The sequence below is a fragment of the Numenius arquata genome, chromosome 6, assembly GCF_964106895.1.
Source record: "Numenius arquata chromosome 6, bNumArq3.hap1.1, whole genome shotgun sequence".
Classification (NCBI taxonomy): Eukaryota; Metazoa; Chordata; class Aves; order Charadriiformes; family Scolopacidae; genus Numenius; species Numenius arquata.
In genome coordinates this window covers 2,364,789-2,381,806 of record NC_133581.1, presented here as the reverse complement: position 1 = coordinate 2,381,806, position 17,018 = coordinate 2,364,789, and the positions used below count along the sequence as shown (strand labels likewise).

The 17,018-nt window shown below is 51.9% G+C and overlaps 1 protein-coding gene across 2 annotated transcripts; it reads left to right on the top strand.

Annotated features, from left to right (window-relative positions):
* Positions 1-5,367: 5,367 nt before the first annotated feature.
* On the top strand, positions 5,368-16,029 carry LOC141465578 (bestrophin-1-like). Of its 2 annotated transcripts, none has more exons than XM_074149079.1 (9): positions 5,368-5,519; positions 6,856-6,950; positions 7,373-7,606; positions 9,131-9,285; positions 10,382-10,459; positions 11,997-12,149; positions 12,641-12,721; positions 13,526-13,677; positions 14,829-16,029. In XM_074149079.1, the coding sequence occupies exons 1-9, from the start codon at positions 5,368-5,370 to the stop codon at positions 16,027-16,029; spliced, it is 2,301 nt and encodes a 766-aa protein (XP_074005180.1). The 2 variants fall into 2 exon arrangements, with proteins under 2 accessions (XP_074005180.1, XP_074005179.1); XM_074149078.1 differs by having other exon boundaries at positions 5,436-5,652; positions 6,810-6,950.
* Positions 16,030-17,018: the final 989 nt, after the last annotated feature.

Below are 17,018 nucleotides of genomic sequence, written 5' to 3'. Positions count from 1 at the left end.
CAACCTTGTAATCCTCGCCAGGAGCAGCTGCAACCTAGGAGCAAGGTTTCAGGGACTTCACAGCAAGCCCAGCCCCATAACAGAGCAGATAACAAACCCAATTCAGTACACCTCTGAGGGACAACGCTGGCCCAGAGCCTCAGAAGAACCAAGGCATCCCACCTTCTGTCCCAGACAGATGCCACTCACACATGTGGGGCCACCACAGGGCCTGAACCAGCACCCCTGCCTCGCTGCTCGGCCAGGGCAAGGACAGCCGAGGTGTTTTGGTCCTGGTGGACGCTTCTGTTTCCCCGTGAGCTGTCAGGTGCTGCTCATGACAGCAGGTGCAAAGCTACGTACTCCTTCAGTCAGTATGATGGGTTTCCTACGTTTGGGCCAGTGAGGCAACCCTGTACTCACTAGCCTCTGGCCACCGATAAGAGCCCTTATCTAGTTCCACACCTTGAATGTGAGGGTCTCCCAGTGGCCCTCCACGTGCCTCTGCTTCTCCTGCCAGGTCTGTATCTCAGACTGCAGAAGCATTATGCTGCCTGTTCTCTTCTGTGTTGCCCTCCCACCCAACCCAGAGCAAGTCATCCCCAGCAGGATGTTTATCCAGGAAGGACCCTGCTACGGCCAAGTGCTCAAGGTCCATCCCTTTCCCCTGCAATTATACCTGTTCTCCTAAGACAGTGTGTCAGCCTCCCAGATGTGGTAACTTCCACCAGACGTGTGCCCGTGTCCTTCTGCATATCACAATCCAATACAGAGCAGCTTCTACCCAGAGACATCAGATCATAGAATCATAGAATGGTTTGGAAGGAACCTTAAACATCATTGAGTTCCAACACCCCTGCCGTGGGCAGGGACACCTCCACTAGAGCAGGTTGCTCAAAGCCCCATCCAGCCTGGTCTTGAACACCTCCAGGGATGGGGCATCTACAGCTTCTCTGGGCAACCTGGGCCAGGGTCTCACCACCCTCACAGTAAAGAGTATCTTCCTAAAATAAAGTCTAAATCTCCCCTCTTTCAGTTTAAAACCATTCACCCTCATACTATCACTACATTCCCTGATCAAGAGTCCATCCCCATCTCTCCTGTAGGCCCCCTTCAGGTACTGGAAGGCTGCTCTAAGGCAGATCTCAGAGAACTCAGATCTCTGAGGTTCTGGTGACAGGTAGAAGAAGCAAGGATTGTTCCCTCCATTTTTGTCCTAAAGGAATCAGGACTAGAGGTAATCCAACAAACCACAGCCTACACCAGAAATAAAACCTCAGATGCTGGCACCAAGTCCCACATTTTAATCTATGATCTCCCCACCATTGACAGCCATTCCCAGGACTGCACCAGAAACCCCCCATTAGACGGATGCCAGGCATCACCTGCTTCTGAGAAGCCATGAAACATCTTCCCTTTATCTACGCTCAGCCACACAGAAAGGAGAAACCTACAGTTTGGACAAATTGATCCCCCACTGCTGATGCTAAACAAGTGTCAAAGACACAGGCACATAAACCAGCGCAAGAGAAAGTAGGTTATTACAAGAACTAGCTCTTCCTTTAATTTCACTGGAGACTTTCCTGCCTTCTTGTTGGAAAGAGCCATGAAAAAACACACGTGGCAACCCCACAAAGTCCCACCGAGGAGCCTGGGTCTCCAGGTGCTCTCACCTGCAGGGACCAGACCTCCTCCACAGTGGCCCACAGCTGGTTAAATGATGGAGGTGAGGAGGGTCAGAGCACGCTTATGAAGTTGGGCCCAGGTGGTGAGACAGGGCCATGGCTTGGCTTATGGCTCAGAGCAGCTTCTTGTCTCCAGGACACGGAACGTTATAGCAGCTCAGCAAGAGCTGTCTGCAGGAAATATTGGTGTTTAGGGGGGCAGACGTTATTACCTTGGGCAATAGAGACAACTTCCCAGAGGAGTGAGCAGAAAGGAGATGGGAAGACATGGAGGTCCTCCTAAAGAGCCGTAGGCTCTGCGAAGTCCTGTGCCTGTGGGCACACGGTTGCTGCCCAGGAGCCCTCTGACAGTGAAGGCTCCATGTCACAGCAAGACTAATTTGGTAAGAAAGGATCTTGATTCAGAGGCTCATGGAAGGGGAACGTCTTCAAGACCTGCCAGGAGAGATTGCAGGAGATGGTGGAAGAGACAAATGGTCACAATTGTGAGGGACAGCTTGGGAGCAGAAAAGGGACTTGAGGACCCTGGAGAGATAGAGGTAAGGAGTTCCCTGGCTCGAGGACAAAGACAAGGAGCTGTATTTCCCAGGGTGATGTGCAAGAAAGAGGAGTGACAGCCCCTGAGTGCTGCTGGAGAAGCAAGCAGAAAAGAAAGTGAACACGTGGGAAGAGTCTTGGGGAGCCAGTGGCAGAGTGGAGGTCCCCAGCATCCAAACCACAGCTGGAAGAGAGGGCAAACCCATCCAGGGACAACAGAGACAGTGAGGAGTTAGAGAGAAACATCATCCGAGAGCCAGGCGGAGCGTGGGCCAGGTGTTTCACCGACCTAAGGAGCCAGGAGCTTCCCCAAGGGAAGAAAGGGGCTGCGCAGCCCCCAGGGGTGACACATTTTCTAGCCTTTGTGGAAAATTCCAGCCCTGCTTAATCTCCTGGGGCTCCTGCAAGATTGTGACACGGAGAAAGGGACCAAACAGGAAAGAATTAGAGGAAAAATGCCTCTCTTCTGGCAGCCACCATGGCTGTGCCAGGAGTTAGCAGCAGCAGCTGCCGAGCAGCCAGCCCTGCCTCCCCCTCCTCCGGCCGCCTCTATAAACACGCAGGGCTTACTCAGAAGATTAGAAGGGAACGGGGCAAAAGACAACAGAGTCTCTTTTGTAATGAGGAAGGATTACGGCATCAAGTGACCGGCTGCAGCTCCCAAGTGGGTTTCAGGCTCCTTAGCGCACCGCGTCTGTCAGGTTCAATCCCCCCCTCCATGAGCCAAGGGGGCACGAGGAGGCGGGCTGTGGCGTGGGCCACAAAGGACCCAGCAGGGACACGTGCGGGACCAAACCTCCGCAGCCTCCAGAGCAGCTCATGAGCCCATGACTGTGAGTATCTAGTCTTCCCAAGAGCAGAGCGATTCCTTCAAAGATCTATCCTCCTGCCTCTCCGCGACCTCCTCTCGCTCCGTCTGTCCACTCCACCCTCTTGCTCTCCATCTCCAAGAGCTGCTTGTGTCTGTTTGCCATCTCGCGCGGCGGGTAATGCACCTGATGCAAGCTTGTTGTTGTGGGATCTTGGTTGCTGTGGATTCCCACAGTCCAATTAGTGTCAGTCGAGCTCCGGGTGCAATGGTTAGTCCGGATGGATCAGGCAGGAGGAAGGCAGGCAGTGGTAGGCAGCAGGTCCCTGGGGGCACGGCACAGGGGATGGTTCTTCCTCCCCATACCGACTCCGGTGTGCCCGGTGAGTCAAGTCACCTCCCACCACCTACCTCAACTCCAAACGGTGCTTTGAGCGTGCCAGCTGCCGGGTGACATCCCGGGACAGTCCCGCAGGTGGGCTGGGAAGTGCCTTCACCGTTCAGGGACGGAAAGACCAGGAAAAGCCCCATATCCCAGCAGAACTGCATAGAAGTGGGTGACATCCATTATTTACCCGGACAAGAGCAAGTTTTCCATGTTTGGTAAAAAGTGAATCTGTATTTGAATTACGCAACGAAGAGTCTCCTCGAGCGCTTTAAAATCCAAAGCGTAGAGAAAACAGCCGGCTTTCCGTAAGCAGCCCCCAACAAATTTCTGGGAGTTTACACACATTTCTCATCTATATAGCCCATGTGTGTGCAACCCCTCGGGCGGCTAAAAACCACTCTTTTTAAAGAGTCCTGTGCGCTGGCCAAAAATACACATGGAAACTTGCATGAACGTCCATGAGGCTCGAGTGAAAGGTGGGGAGCAGCCGGGGAGCCCTTGGCAGGGCAGGTGCCAGCTCTGCTCCTCTGATATAACCTGTGAGAGGGGACTCGGGGGAGACTTATGAGATGGAAACCCAAAGGAGGAGCAGCACCGAAAAGCCAAAGCCAGGACAAAAAAGTGATTTGGTTGAAGGTGCCAACAAAAGAGAGTTTGCTGGTTTTCTGCACAGCACCAGCTCACCGAGACTGGAGTTGTCCCCACCTAACTGTAGATCTTCCACTGAGATGCATAAATGAGGAGCATGGACACAAACTAACCTGCTTTCAGCTGCTGCTACAAAGCAGTAAGGTCTGAATTGTCCCTTGAAGTGCTTCTTTGCCTCCATCATTCAGGGAAGATCCCAAGGCCCCATCACCATTAACATTATTGCCTCTGTTAGATAGCAATGTCTCTGCAACATCCTGGTAATGTGTTTTGATTTAAAAATACCGATAGTTTTCACAATGGATAATTATTTATGAGCCAAGGGATCACTGACCTATCTGCTTGGCATGGATTACGCTGGTTTGGTTTTTTAAAACAAATTTAGGTTTGTATGAATGTGAGTCTGATTATTAATTGATGATAAAGAATTATTTACCCAGGGTTAGATTCGAAGAAGTGCAATGGGGATGCTGCATGATCGGGAAGCATTTCATGAGCCTGAATGCCTTTTTTTCATCCAGCGTGATTTATTGCGCAACGTATGGTTGAAGGAAAGGGAGGCGGAGCTGCTGGAATTTGTGCTCTGTGAGCCTGGCCAAACTCCATCCCTCCGCTAACAGGGGGGGGCTGTTCTGCCAACGGGACCAGGACCAGCACAGTACAGATATGGTCTAAATTTAAAGACAGTTATACTTGTTGGGCAAGTGCTACAAAAACTGTCAGATCTAAAGGGCTATTTTCACCTGGATCGGTACCAAAAAATTTCTCCTTTCTGGGGTTTTTGCTTTCCTTTGGGTTCTGGGTTTTTTTGCTAGCAGTATTCCAGGAAGACACTCCCCGACAAGCAGATTTACAGAAACAACATATCTGAAGGAAATACTACAAGAAAAAAAAAATAAATACAATAAGCAACTTTGGAGTTTGTGACCCTGAGAATTAATCTTAAACAACTGGTTTGTGGAAGGGAGCAGCACGTGGGCTCTGTCCACTCCGACCATCCAGCCCCACTTGAATGCTGATAATCAAACACTAGAAACCAAGGGCTCCACCAGAAAGTATATTCTCTGTCATTGTAACCAGCTCACACGCAGCTCAAAGGCAGGCAAAAGATGGCAAGCTCATCAAATTAATTGCCTACCATAAATTTCCTGCCGATTCTCTGTGTCACTGACTTTTTCTTACCTGTCTTTTGATCTCAAGTCATTGTTTCTTTCTCTCTTCCTGCTTGCTGGGACACTGGAGGTGTCCCTGTCTCCTCCCTCTGTGCAAGCTTGCTGGCAGCTTCAACATCTGCTCATTTTGTGTCTCCACCAGGATCTGCGATGACAGTGACATACACCAACCGCGTGGCTGACGCCCGTCTAGGCACCTTCTCGCAGCTCCTGCTCCAATGGAAAGGAAGTATCTACAAACTTCTGTACTCCGAGTTCCTTATTTTTATCTCTCTCTACTTCACCATCAGTCTCATCTACAGGTAAGCATCCTGACACCCTGACACTAACGCAGCCCCTCGCTCTCAGCCTGTCCTGGAGCAGGACAACTGAGCAACACAGGATTGGGACAGTGATCCTGGTGGAGAGGAGCTGGAATGAGACAGCCACTCACCAGCCTCTGGAGGAAAGGAAAGGTCCTTCCTCACTGCTCCAAAATGGCTTAGCAGCTGATAAATCTCCTTTTTCTGTCCTGGGAAGTAACGCAGTTTCCCTTCACTGGGATGAAGAGTTGCATTTGATGATTACCTACAGAAGAATAATGTGTAGATCAGTGGAGACCAATACTGAACTAGTACGGGAGATCATAGAATCATAGAATGGTTTGGGTTGGAAGGGACCTTAAAGATCATCCAGTTCCACCCACCTGCCCTGGGCAGGGACACCTCCCACCAGACCAGGTTGCTCAAAGCCCCATCCAGCCTGGCCTTGAACCCCTCCAGGGATGGGGCCTCAACAACTTCTCTGGGCAACCTGTTCCCTGTTACAGTGCCTCATCACCCTCACAGTGAAAAATTTCTTCCTGAGATCTAATCTAAATCTCCCCTCTTCCAGTTTGAAGCCATTACCCCTTGTCCTATCAGTACATTCCCGTGTAAAAAGCTCCTCTCCAGCTTTCTTGTAGGCTCCCTTCAGATACTGGAAGTCCACTCTAAGGTGTCCCCAGAGCCTTCTCTTCTCTAGGCTGAACAACTCCAACTCTCTCAGGTGTCCCACAGTGAGGAGCTTTAGGAGAGAGTTTCCCTTGTTACACAACGTGCAATACCTTGGGTGCATTTTTGAGAGCCGACATCAACTCTGGGACCACAGATCTGTAATAAGCAACTGTAGACTGTGGCTGGTCTGGTTTTGGTGAGGAAAGACAGGGAGCTCCCCGGCTGGTTCAATCGCAGAGGCAGCACTGAGGCAGGGAAGCAGCTCTAAGAAAGAGGCAGGAACTCACGTAAGAGCAGAGCTTGGCCTGACATTTTGCAGGACATTAAGTGAGCTGTGGTGCACACCCGAGCGCTGTGTCGGTCCCTTGATACCACACAGCACTGTCCCGAGTGAGAAAAATAGGGGTGGTCCCTGGCATCAGACTGCATCACTCACCACATTCTCCGTCAGTAACCACTTCTGGCTCCTTTGGACCGCTCAGCAGGGTGTTTTGGGGAGGTGGGCTGATGTCCCAGGCTCACGGGGGCTGTTCACTCACATCATCCCCAGACTCACAACGTGGCAGTGTCCATCCTTGGCTTCCCTTGCCAGATTCCTATCCCCGCAGGCCCAACAAGGCACAGGCTCTTCTTTGAGGCTGATGCTTCTCTTTCTCCCTTTTAGGCTGATCCTGAGCGAGAGCCAAAGGCTGATGTTTGAGAAGCTGGCGCTCTACTGTAACAGCTATGCTGAGCTAATCCCTGTGTCCTTTGTGCTGGGTAAGGAGCTCGGTCTGGGGACACACAGGGAGGGGAAAGGGACAGCATTTCTTCTCCCTGGTTTGATACTGCAGCAGGCAGGCAAGATTCGCTGAGCAGATCCCTCCCTCTGCCTTTGTAAAACTCAGAATACATCATTCCACGTTGCAGCTGTGAGGTACGGCCCCAGCACGCAGCTCGCACTGGCCAGATGTACTAGCACGTTCTGGGTTCTGCCGGGAAGGCAGGCACCAAGTCGCACCAAATAAACCATGAAACCTCAAACCAGGACAAAACCAGACTCTAACTTTAGCATGGAAATCCGAATTGCCCTCCAGGCACTCCTGCACCCGTCCCCGTACGGGCAGTACCAGACATCCTACACATGAGCATTTACATCTCCCGCTCCTTTAGGACGGCTAATTTGCTCAGCTCACCTCTAGGTTTCTACGTGGCTCTGGTGGTGTCCCGCTGGTGGGCTCAGTACGAGAGCATCCCATGGCCCGACCGCATCATGAACTTGGTCTCCTGCAACGTGGACGGGGAGGATGAGTATGGGCGGCTCCTGCGACGTACCCTCATGCGCTACAGCAACCTGTGCAGCGTGCTCATCTTGCGCTCGGTCAGCACGGCTGTCTACAAGCGCTTCCCCAGCATGGAGCATGTCGTGAGGGCAGGTCAGTACTGGTGCTGCCTTCTGCACAGCTCTGGCACCAGCACCTCACTGCCGGTTTTGGGGCAAAGAGCCTTGGAAAGGGACACATGACCTTCCAGACTGGAGATGGGATAGCGCTGTGATGTGCTCAGCTGATGTCTGCAGTGGGTGGGAAGCATCTGCTCTTCTGAAATAATCAACCATTTATGTTTCCCCATTGCACAGCAAGCGTGTTCCTACTCGTGGCTGGAAGGCCTGTTTGAAAGATGAAGGGTCTTTGGCCAAATTTTTTACCTAAGGAGAGTGTCGAGATCCAGTTTGGGAATGCAGACTTGCTGCAGGTCACAGGGCAGCCCCGGCTGATCAGATTAGGGTAACTGTGGTGCAGCAACTTCACAGAATCACAGAATGCTATGGGGTTGGAAGGGATCTCTGGAGATCATCTAGTCCAACCTCCTGCCAAAGCAGGTCCACCCAGAGCAGGTTGCACAGGAACGTGTCCAGGCGGCTTTTGAATGTCTCCAGAGACGGAGACTCCACCACCTCCCTGGGCAGCCTCTTCCAGTGCTCTGCTACCCTCAAAGTAAAGAAGTTCCTCCTCATGTTTAGGTGGAACTTCTTATGGTCAAGTTTGTGCCCATTTCCTCTTGTCCTGTCACTGGGCACCACTGAAAAAAGACCGGCCCCATCCTCCTGACACCCACCCTTTAAGTATTTATAGGCGTTGATCAGATCCCCCCTCAGTCTTCTCTTCTCCAGACTAAAAAGACCCAAGTCCCTCAGCCTCTCCTCGTAAGAGAGGTGCTCCAGGCCCCTCACCATCTTTGTAGCCCTCTGCTGTACCCTCTCCAGCAGTTCCCTGTCCTATCGCTTCACTGGGAGCTGCTCAGCCTGCACCAAAATCATGCATGGGAAGAGAAGAGCTCTCTGTAGTAAATGACCCTACGCACAGATCTACAGCAGAGCACAAGCAGACCCCTGCCAAGTGGTGTGTCTGTCCTCCCTCAGGGCAACAGTTTTCCACGGGGCAGGTGCGAATTGGAGCCTCAGACCTCCAACTTTTAACTGGCCGGTTCCCTGAATCCTCTCCGAGGATGCTCTTTAAGGTATAAAATTTCCCAGTCTGCCCAAACGGAGATGGCTGCACCTGCCCCAGTCAACTGGGTTCCCTTTGCAATCCAGAGAGAGAAACAGGCACTTCTAGGACACAAGTTATCCCCTTCTCAACAAATATCTACTTACAGCAGGCAACTACACCCTCAGCAGTACCTTATCTCCCTGCTGACTGTGATCGGGTCAGATACGCTGCACTATCCAAAGTGAAATGAGATAAAGCCCGCCTCACACTTCTGTAATTCAATGTTTTAACAAGTAGACTTGTCCTCCTTCTACGTGTCTCCCAAATGCTGAGTGCCTGAGTCTTTCCTGGGATTTTTAAAGAGAGCTAAGGTGACCACCTGAGATTGAGACGTTTTCATTTCAGACCAGATCGATTCCTTTCTGCCCCCTATGGCCATCCCTCTCCCATCTACTCTTTCCCACCCAGGCCTCATGACACCAGAAGAGCACAAGAAGTTTGAGAGCTTGAATTCCCCCCACAACAAGTTTTGGATCCCGTGTGTGTGGTTCTCCAACCTGGCTGTGAAGGCAAGGAACGAGGGGAGGATCCGGGACAGCGTGTTACTCCAAGGCATCCTGAATGTGAGTGACTGAGGCAATAGGACACTGTTTGAGATCCTCATCCAGTCTCCTGGGTGGAACTAGAGGGATTTCCAGAGGTCAGGCATGGAACAGGAATGCTGAGGTAGGACAGTGAGCCAAGTCTGTCCCTGGGGATATTACATTAACTTTGACGGGAAATAACCCCCCTGCCACTCTCCAGCTCGTGACAAAACAGAGCTTTTCGTGACCTACAGACATGGTAGCAATGTCACATCTATAAGAGGTGAGGACAATGTGACATCTTTCTCAAAGGTGGGACTGGGAGGAACCATGGGACTCACATCTAGGTGTGGGAGATGCACGTGTAGCAGGTCCTTGATCAACCTTCCTCCAGCCTTCACACGCTCCAGAGCAGCTAACAACAGTGGCCAGTGGAGGTCTCTAGGATACGGATGGAAAGCCACAAGGAAGCTTGTATCTGGAAGAGACCAGGAGAGGTCAAAACAACAACCAAGATCCCTGTAGAAAACTTCACTATTGAAAACTCTTAGATAGTGCTGGGAAGCAGGCCATGCGCCACAGACAAGACCTGGCAACGATCCCTGCCCAGTTGCAGAGAAAAAAAGGGCCAGAGCAGCTCATCCTTCCTGGCATTCACGTGCAGAAAAAGTCACGTTGTTTCTGTTGCCTGGAGTGAGATTCATTTGCCCAGAGAGAGATCTCCCTCTGGGCTATTTATCTAGACCCACTATATAGTCAGGAGAGAGAAAAGGATGCTCCTGAGACATTCTTTGCCTAACCTGTTCGCTGCTCATTTTGGGAGCAGTCAAAACACTGCTATGAAGTGGGCTAGGAAGGGATTTTGGGCTCAGATGGAGGCATCCAGGCAGCGTGAAGTTCCTCCAGGGCAAGTGTGAGACCCTTCTGGTGGTCTGCTGGGGTGAGGCTGGGCACCGAGGGAGCAGGAGGCCTGGCTGAGCCCCCCCTTCCAGAGGAGGGGTGAGTGGGAGGGAGCGGGTTGGAGTAATGAAGGACATAGGCTGATGGTTGAACTTGATGATCTGAAAAGTCTCTTCCAACTTAAATAATTCTACGATACGAATGGCTGACAGATCATTCCTTTTCCCCACTGCAGGAACTCAACACCTTGCGCAGCCAGTGCGGGCGACTCTACGGGTACGACTGGATCAGCATCCCCCTGGTCTACACTCAGGTGAGAAGGGATCCCCCCCCCACGTACCGCTCCGCTGCCTGCAGGACACACCGCCCCACATCACGGGGGGTACCTCCATTTACACCCATGCCTGACCCACACACACGGACCATACGGACACGGGGTGCCCTTGAACACCTCATCCCCACTCCCGTAACTCAGACACAGCCACCTTTACAGAAACACACGCTGCCCAGGGATAACTAAGCACGATGTGAACCACACAGGAAAACACAAATAAATACAGATCTGCTTCCCGCACCCCCTCGCAGGGAGAACATCCCTGAAGCAGCTTCTTCCTACTCAGCAGAGCCGAGATCTGTCTGCCAGCAAAGCCGCTCCGATGGAGCTGTGCCACGCGTGTGAGAGCGAGCTGCGTGCCCCTCCTCAGCCGTTAAATAGCTCCCTCCAAGCAAACCCAGACAGACGCTTCGGCACCAACTTGCTCTTTTTGTCTCATCCGATCCAGCTGCTCAGATAACACTAATGAGCTCCGCCGCCAAACGGGAACCGCTTCCATCCACGCAGCCCTGAAGGTTAATGGGGAACACGTTAGGAAACTATATTCCTGCACAGACCGGGAGCAAAAAGCAGCATCACAGCATGTCTTTGTCCCCCTCTGCAGTACACCACCCCTTTTTTTTTATTTTTTCCCCATAGGTGCCCATCCACAATGCAAAGTCTGTCATTCCAGGCCCTCTCATCTGTCATTCCCTGTATCTCTGTCATTCCCTGCCTATCATGAAACAGCCCCGCGTTGTTCACCACGAGGAACTCGGGGCTGGCTCCAGAGTCTTGTGACGCTGGGTGTTTGTTTTGAACCCCCCCTCACCCTGCCTTGTTGCGTCAAGAGATCACGCAAGAATCTCAGCTGCTTTTAATTTGAAAAGGGGAAGTTTCCAGTCCCATGATTACAGAGAAAAAGCACAACGCTCACCGTAGCCTGAAATCTGGGCAAGCAAGCAGGGAAATATTGAAAAAAAAAAAAACCAAACCAGTCCAGTGTGAGTACTGGGAAGGATGGAGCTAGTTGAGAGCTGGCAGCAAGTTCCCTTCCCTGCCTTGGAAGGGACCTGCCAGCACAGACTGAGTCACCAAGGGACGGAGACAGCTTTCAGGAGAGGCGAGGGCAGGAATGAGAAGAGCTCACAGTACCCTTCGCCTCGGCAGCGGAACAAGCACGCAGCCACGTGGCCCTTGTTTAAGCTTTTCAATCCAGGACGTCACGTGCTTTCTTCTGCCACTATCTTCCTGTGACACCTACAGAGATGTCACTCCAGGGACAGCAGGGAGTGAAACGCCCTGCGTGTAACACCTAAAGGGCAAAGGGCATATTTAAAGCTTTCTGCAGCTGAAACGCATCTTCCTGCGAAAAGCAGAGAAGTCTGTCGTAACCGAATCCAAGGCTTTCCGAAGGCTACAGAGCCAGCAGCTCGACGCTGTTTGGGAGAGGTGTGGGGTGGAAGTGAAGAGAGATGCCGGGAAAGCAAACGGGGAACTCCAGCTCCTCTGATGTGTCCCCTGGCATCTTTCCCAGGTGGTGACCGTGGCCGTTTACAGCTTCTTCCTGGCCTGTCTGATCGGGCGGCAGTTCCTGGATCCAGAAAAAGCATATCCTGGCCATGAACTAGATCTCTTCGTGCCCGTCTTCACGTTTTTGCAGTTCTTTTTCTACGCTGGCTGGTTAAAGGTAAGCCCAGAAAAATACATCTGGTGCTGGAATCTGATCTAGCCAAGGGTTTTTTTCCAGTGTGCGCTCACCAGCGACCCAGCTGTGTTCTTTGGTCTATGGGCAACCTGCCAGGTGCTGGCAGACAAAAGGGGGGCCAACAGGGGCTGGGGGTATTGCCAAGACCTTCTTGGTTCCAGAGTGACTCACCCTGGAGACCAGCTTCACTTTTCCTAAGGTTTGGTCCCGACTAGTTTGGGGAAAAGGAAAGGCTACGCTTCACCTGCAGTAGTGGTCTGCAGTTGCAGGAGGGCTACGTGAGCAAGGGGCAGTTATCTGCGTGTACCAAAGTCTCCCAGTCTCCATTTTTAACCCTCTCCTTCTTGGGAGGAACAGCATTGCTTCAAATTCAAGGGACATCACACTCGACTCTGCCCCACAGACCTTCTCCAGGCAGGAAAAAGGGCAGGTATGACTACGATAACCTTTGCTGTGTTGCTCTCCACATGCAGGTGGCTGAGCAACTCATCAACCCTTTCGGGGAGGACGATGACGACTTTGAAACCAACTGGCTCATCGACAGGAACCTGCAGGTAAAGTGAAGGCAAGATCCTCCAGACGAGCCTGACCTGCAAAGGAACACAGAGGCAGGACTGCACCTGAGGGTTCAGCAAGGATGTCCCGAGGGAGATGGTTAGGAGAGCAGAAGGCTCCCAACAAATACAAGGGTGGAGGTGGCCAGCTCAGTGCTCCCCCTCACAGCCAAGGAGACACCCCAGGCTCCAGAAAGAATGTGGGGCAAGGCCTGGTGCCAAGAAGACACACACACACCAGGGAGGACAGGGCTTTTGGCATATCTTGTGCACAGAGACCGACTGTGGCTTTAGTCCACGCTCTGGCACACATGAGGGATCCAAACTTTGTTTCATGCCCTCACTGCCTTTCAATGACACATCATTCCTGCCTCTCCCGAGTTTTTTCCATCCTGTGTCTGTATCTAAACTGCCTCCTCTGCTTTCTTCCATGCAGTAACTCTCCATCTTCAGCCCTTCCTAACACTGAGCCCTTCTGTCCCAGGGAGCATAGAATCATAGAATCATCCAGGTTGGAAGAGACCCTTGGGATCATCGAGTCCAACCATCTACCCTACACTACAAAGTTCTTCCCTATATTAGGGAAGAACAGGAAAGCATATTGCTTTCCTGTCTCCTTCAGCACCACTGTCCTTCCAATTAATCAGATCTCTCCATGTGACAAACAACCCAAGTGCCAGGAAATCAGGTAGCAAACCCAGCCACTCGCCTCCCTTCCATGCTACGTTGCTTCCTCCTGCCCCGACTCCTTTGTCCACACGTATCGCCACTCATCCCGTGGGATGTTTCTGCTGTCCCCTGCAGGTCTCCCTTATGGCAGTGGATGAGATGCATCAGGATTTACCCATTCTGGAAAAGGATCTATACTGGAATGAGCCTGATCCTCAGCCACCCTACACTGCGGCCACCGCTGAGTACAAGCGCCCATCGTTCCTCGGCTCAACTTTTGATATCAGGTGAGCGCAGCCACAGGGTGTCAGGACAGCCCACGTTTACACCTCGGATCAGGTTTTGTGCAGGATATTGTGTTTGAAGAGTAAAAACGAGCAGGAATATCTTTCTCCATAGTTTGTGAAATCACGCTCCAAGATACTTTTGGGCTCATCCAAAGGTAACAGCCAACATAAAATCATAGAATTGTCTAGGTTGGAAGGGATCTTTAAGATCATCTAGTCCAACCATCAACCTAACTCTGATAAAAAAACCCCATCACTAAACCATGTCTCTAAGCACTATGTCAAGACGTCTTTTAAATACCTCCAGGGATGGTGCCTCAACCACTGCCCTGGGCAGCCCATTCCAAGGCTTAATAACCCTCCCAGTGTAAACATTTTTCCCAATATCCAATCTAAACCTCCCCTGGTGCAACTTGAGGCCATTTCCTCTTGTCCTATCGCCTGTGACTTGGGAGAAGAGACCGACCCCCCCCGGCTACACCCTCCTTTCGGGGAGTTGTAGAGAGCGAGAAGGTCTCCCCTCAGCCTCCTTTTCTCCAGGCTGAACCCCCCCAGCTCCCTCAGCCTCTCCCCACAAGACTTGTGTTCCAGACCCTTCACCAGCTTCATTGCCCTTCTCTGGACCCGCTCCAGCACCTCAATGTCTTTTTTGTGGTGAGGGGCCCAAAACCAGACACAACACTCAAGATGGGGCCTCACCAGTGCCAAGTATAGGGGGACGATCACCTCCCGAGTCCTACTCACCACGTTATTTGTGATACAGTTCAGGATGCTGTTGGCCTTCTTGGCCACCTGGGCACGCTGCTGGCTCATGCTCAGCTGACAGTCGACCAACACCCCCAGGTCCTTTTCTGCCAGGCAGCTCCAGCCGCCACTCTGCCCCAAGCCTGTAGCGCTGCATGGGGTTGGTGTGACCCCGGTGCAGACCCAGGTGAACCTCATCCCTTTGGCATAACCCACCAAAAATGATACCTGTCCCCCTTCCCTCCACTGTGAGCATCCCTATCGTGGGGGACCTAACACATATCTAATGGCAGTACAGGAAGCGAGAAGCTTGTCACTGGCAGCAGCGCTCCTTGTGCTGCCACCCTCTCCACCAGCAACCACCTTCTTTTTGTGACCATCTAACAGCCCATTTTGCCTTTCCCCAGCATGCAGAAAGAAGAGATGGAGTTCCAGCCCTTGGAGCAAATTAAAGAGAATGAAGAGGCAAACCACTCCACACCATTACTGGGACACTTGGGCCGCCTCCTTGGTGTCCAGTCACCGAGCTTCTCCAGGTCCTCTTCCCGGATGAACCTGCTGCGCAGGCGAGGAGAGCCCACATCCCCTTTCTCCCATTATACCTACCAAGACATAGGCAAGTCTGGAAGCCCTTGCAGCATCAATCAGCCAAGGGGAGACTCCGGCTCCCAGGAGCACTGGGACAGCGAAGACAGAAAACTTCGGGAGTTTGACGCCTTCATGTCAACCCCATTTTACGAGAGACCGGGTTTCTACAGTGCTCCACAGACACCCATCAGCTCTATCCCCATGATCTTCCCTTCTAGACGGCAAGGCCGCAAGAAGCCTCCCGCGCTCTCCAGCATCGCCGCATGCTCGACTTCTCTTCGGGATGTCATTGTCAACTCCTCGCCTTCCAAGGTCAGCGATGTGTATAAAAGCCAGAGCTCCCTTGGCTCAGGCGCAAAGGAAACATTTGTTTGGCCAACGGATCGGGGCAAAGGTCCTGACTCGCTGTGTTTAACAGTAGAAGAAGAGAAGAGCCACTCAAACAGTAAAAGCGGAGAAGCTGCCACCACAGGGAGTCCAGGAGCTCAGTCCACAGCATCGAACAGCCCTAAATTCCCCTTCTTGGCAGAGTCCCCAGAGCACGAGAAGCAGGGTAGCTTCAAGAGTCTGAAGAGCTTGAAGGCTTCCCACCCACCCTGGCTAACCCTGGAGAACACAGCATCAGCCACCCACAATTCAGAGCATTCAAGTGCCTTTCACACCCCCAGTAACAAAACTCCCGGAGGCAGCACCTCCCTCTGCTTCTCCTTCACTCCCGTGACATCTCCAGTGCTGAAGAGATCCCACGTGGGGAACATGGGCCCTGATGCTCACACCGTGAGTTTAGAAGATGCAGCCAGCGCTCCAGACCAGCACCCAGCAGAGGTTTCCAGGACCACGAGAGATACTGGAAATGGAAGCACAAATACTCCTCCTACAAAAGAGCAAAGACGAGCAGAGGGTCCCTCCCCCAATGACTCTGGCATCTCTCTAGCTGAAGGTGACTACGTGGGGCTGATGGAGGTGATCATGGAGACCAGCGAAAGCCCATGTGAAGAGCAAATAGATCAGTACAGCTAGAGGACACCAAGAGGCACACACAGTTGGGTTGAGATACCTGCCATACTAGTGATATGGCAGTATCTGTACACCTGGCCACGCTGGCACCCACCCAAAGAGAAAGGCAGGGCAGCCAAACCTCCTTCTGCTGGACCACGTAGCCCAGCCTAGGCTAAAGCCAGCCCTGATGACACACTGGCCTCAGGTACAGCAGCAGGCACAACTTCAGTGTTGCAACAATAACAAACCAAACAAACCCCACCTTTTTTTTTTTTTTTTTGGTCACAGGAAAAGGTGCAGTATCTTCACCTTGAAGAACCTGGAGTGCAGGTGTAACAGAAAACAGAAGAGGAATATAGTTAATAATGATACTTCCCCTCATCACTGCAAGAATTGGAACTTGAGCTTTACGTTAACATTTGTCACAAGACCCACTATAAGTCTCAGGCAGGACTTGAACTACTGTCAAGATACTCTGGGAAAAGGAAGGGACAGAAGCAAGTCACAGCATTTGTGACACAGACCCACAGTGCTTCTCGAAGCCACGTCTGGCTGATGTTTTCCAGTCCTGGAAAAAGTAATGGGATAAGGCAGGCCAAGCGTCTACTAGAACGGGTGGCCACTGCCAATGGTGTTGGCCCAGCACATTGCTTCCACATCACACTTGCCACCGATGTGACAGTGCTCAGAAAAGTCATCTGGATGGTAGCAGACACCAGAGCTGTGAGGTTTTTACTGTCTTCCCTAAGAAAATAAAAGCAAAGCTGAAGTCTGGGACCACCCGTTTCATTTCCTCTTTTTAGTTTCCACGCAACAATAGGAATTTAGGGAAACCACGCAAGTTTTCCTACTTCTATCTCCAGAAACAGCTGCAAGTCTCCTGTGTAACAGAGGGAGCATGTGACAAGCTTGTGTAGTGCCATTCATTAAGACAGGCACAAGGATCACCCTCCCTTCAGTAGCCTCATCTAAATTCACAGCCACCAGTTCAGGAAGTTTAGAACCTCAAA

Bases quoted from the DNA above. Each gene is read 5' to 3' on its own strand.
- LOC141465578 (XM_074149079.1), top strand. From the start codon at position 5,368: ATGACAGTGACATACACCAACCGCGTGGCTGACGCCCGTCTAGGCACC. The intron at 5,520-6,855 runs GTAAGCATCCTG...TCTCCCTTTTAG, and splicing joins ACCATCAGTCTCATCTACAG to GCTGATCCTGAGCGAGAGCC. The intron at 10,460-11,996 runs GTGAGAAGGGAT...CATCTTTCCCAG, and splicing joins TCCCCCTGGTCTACACTCAG to GTGGTGACCGTGGCCGTTTA.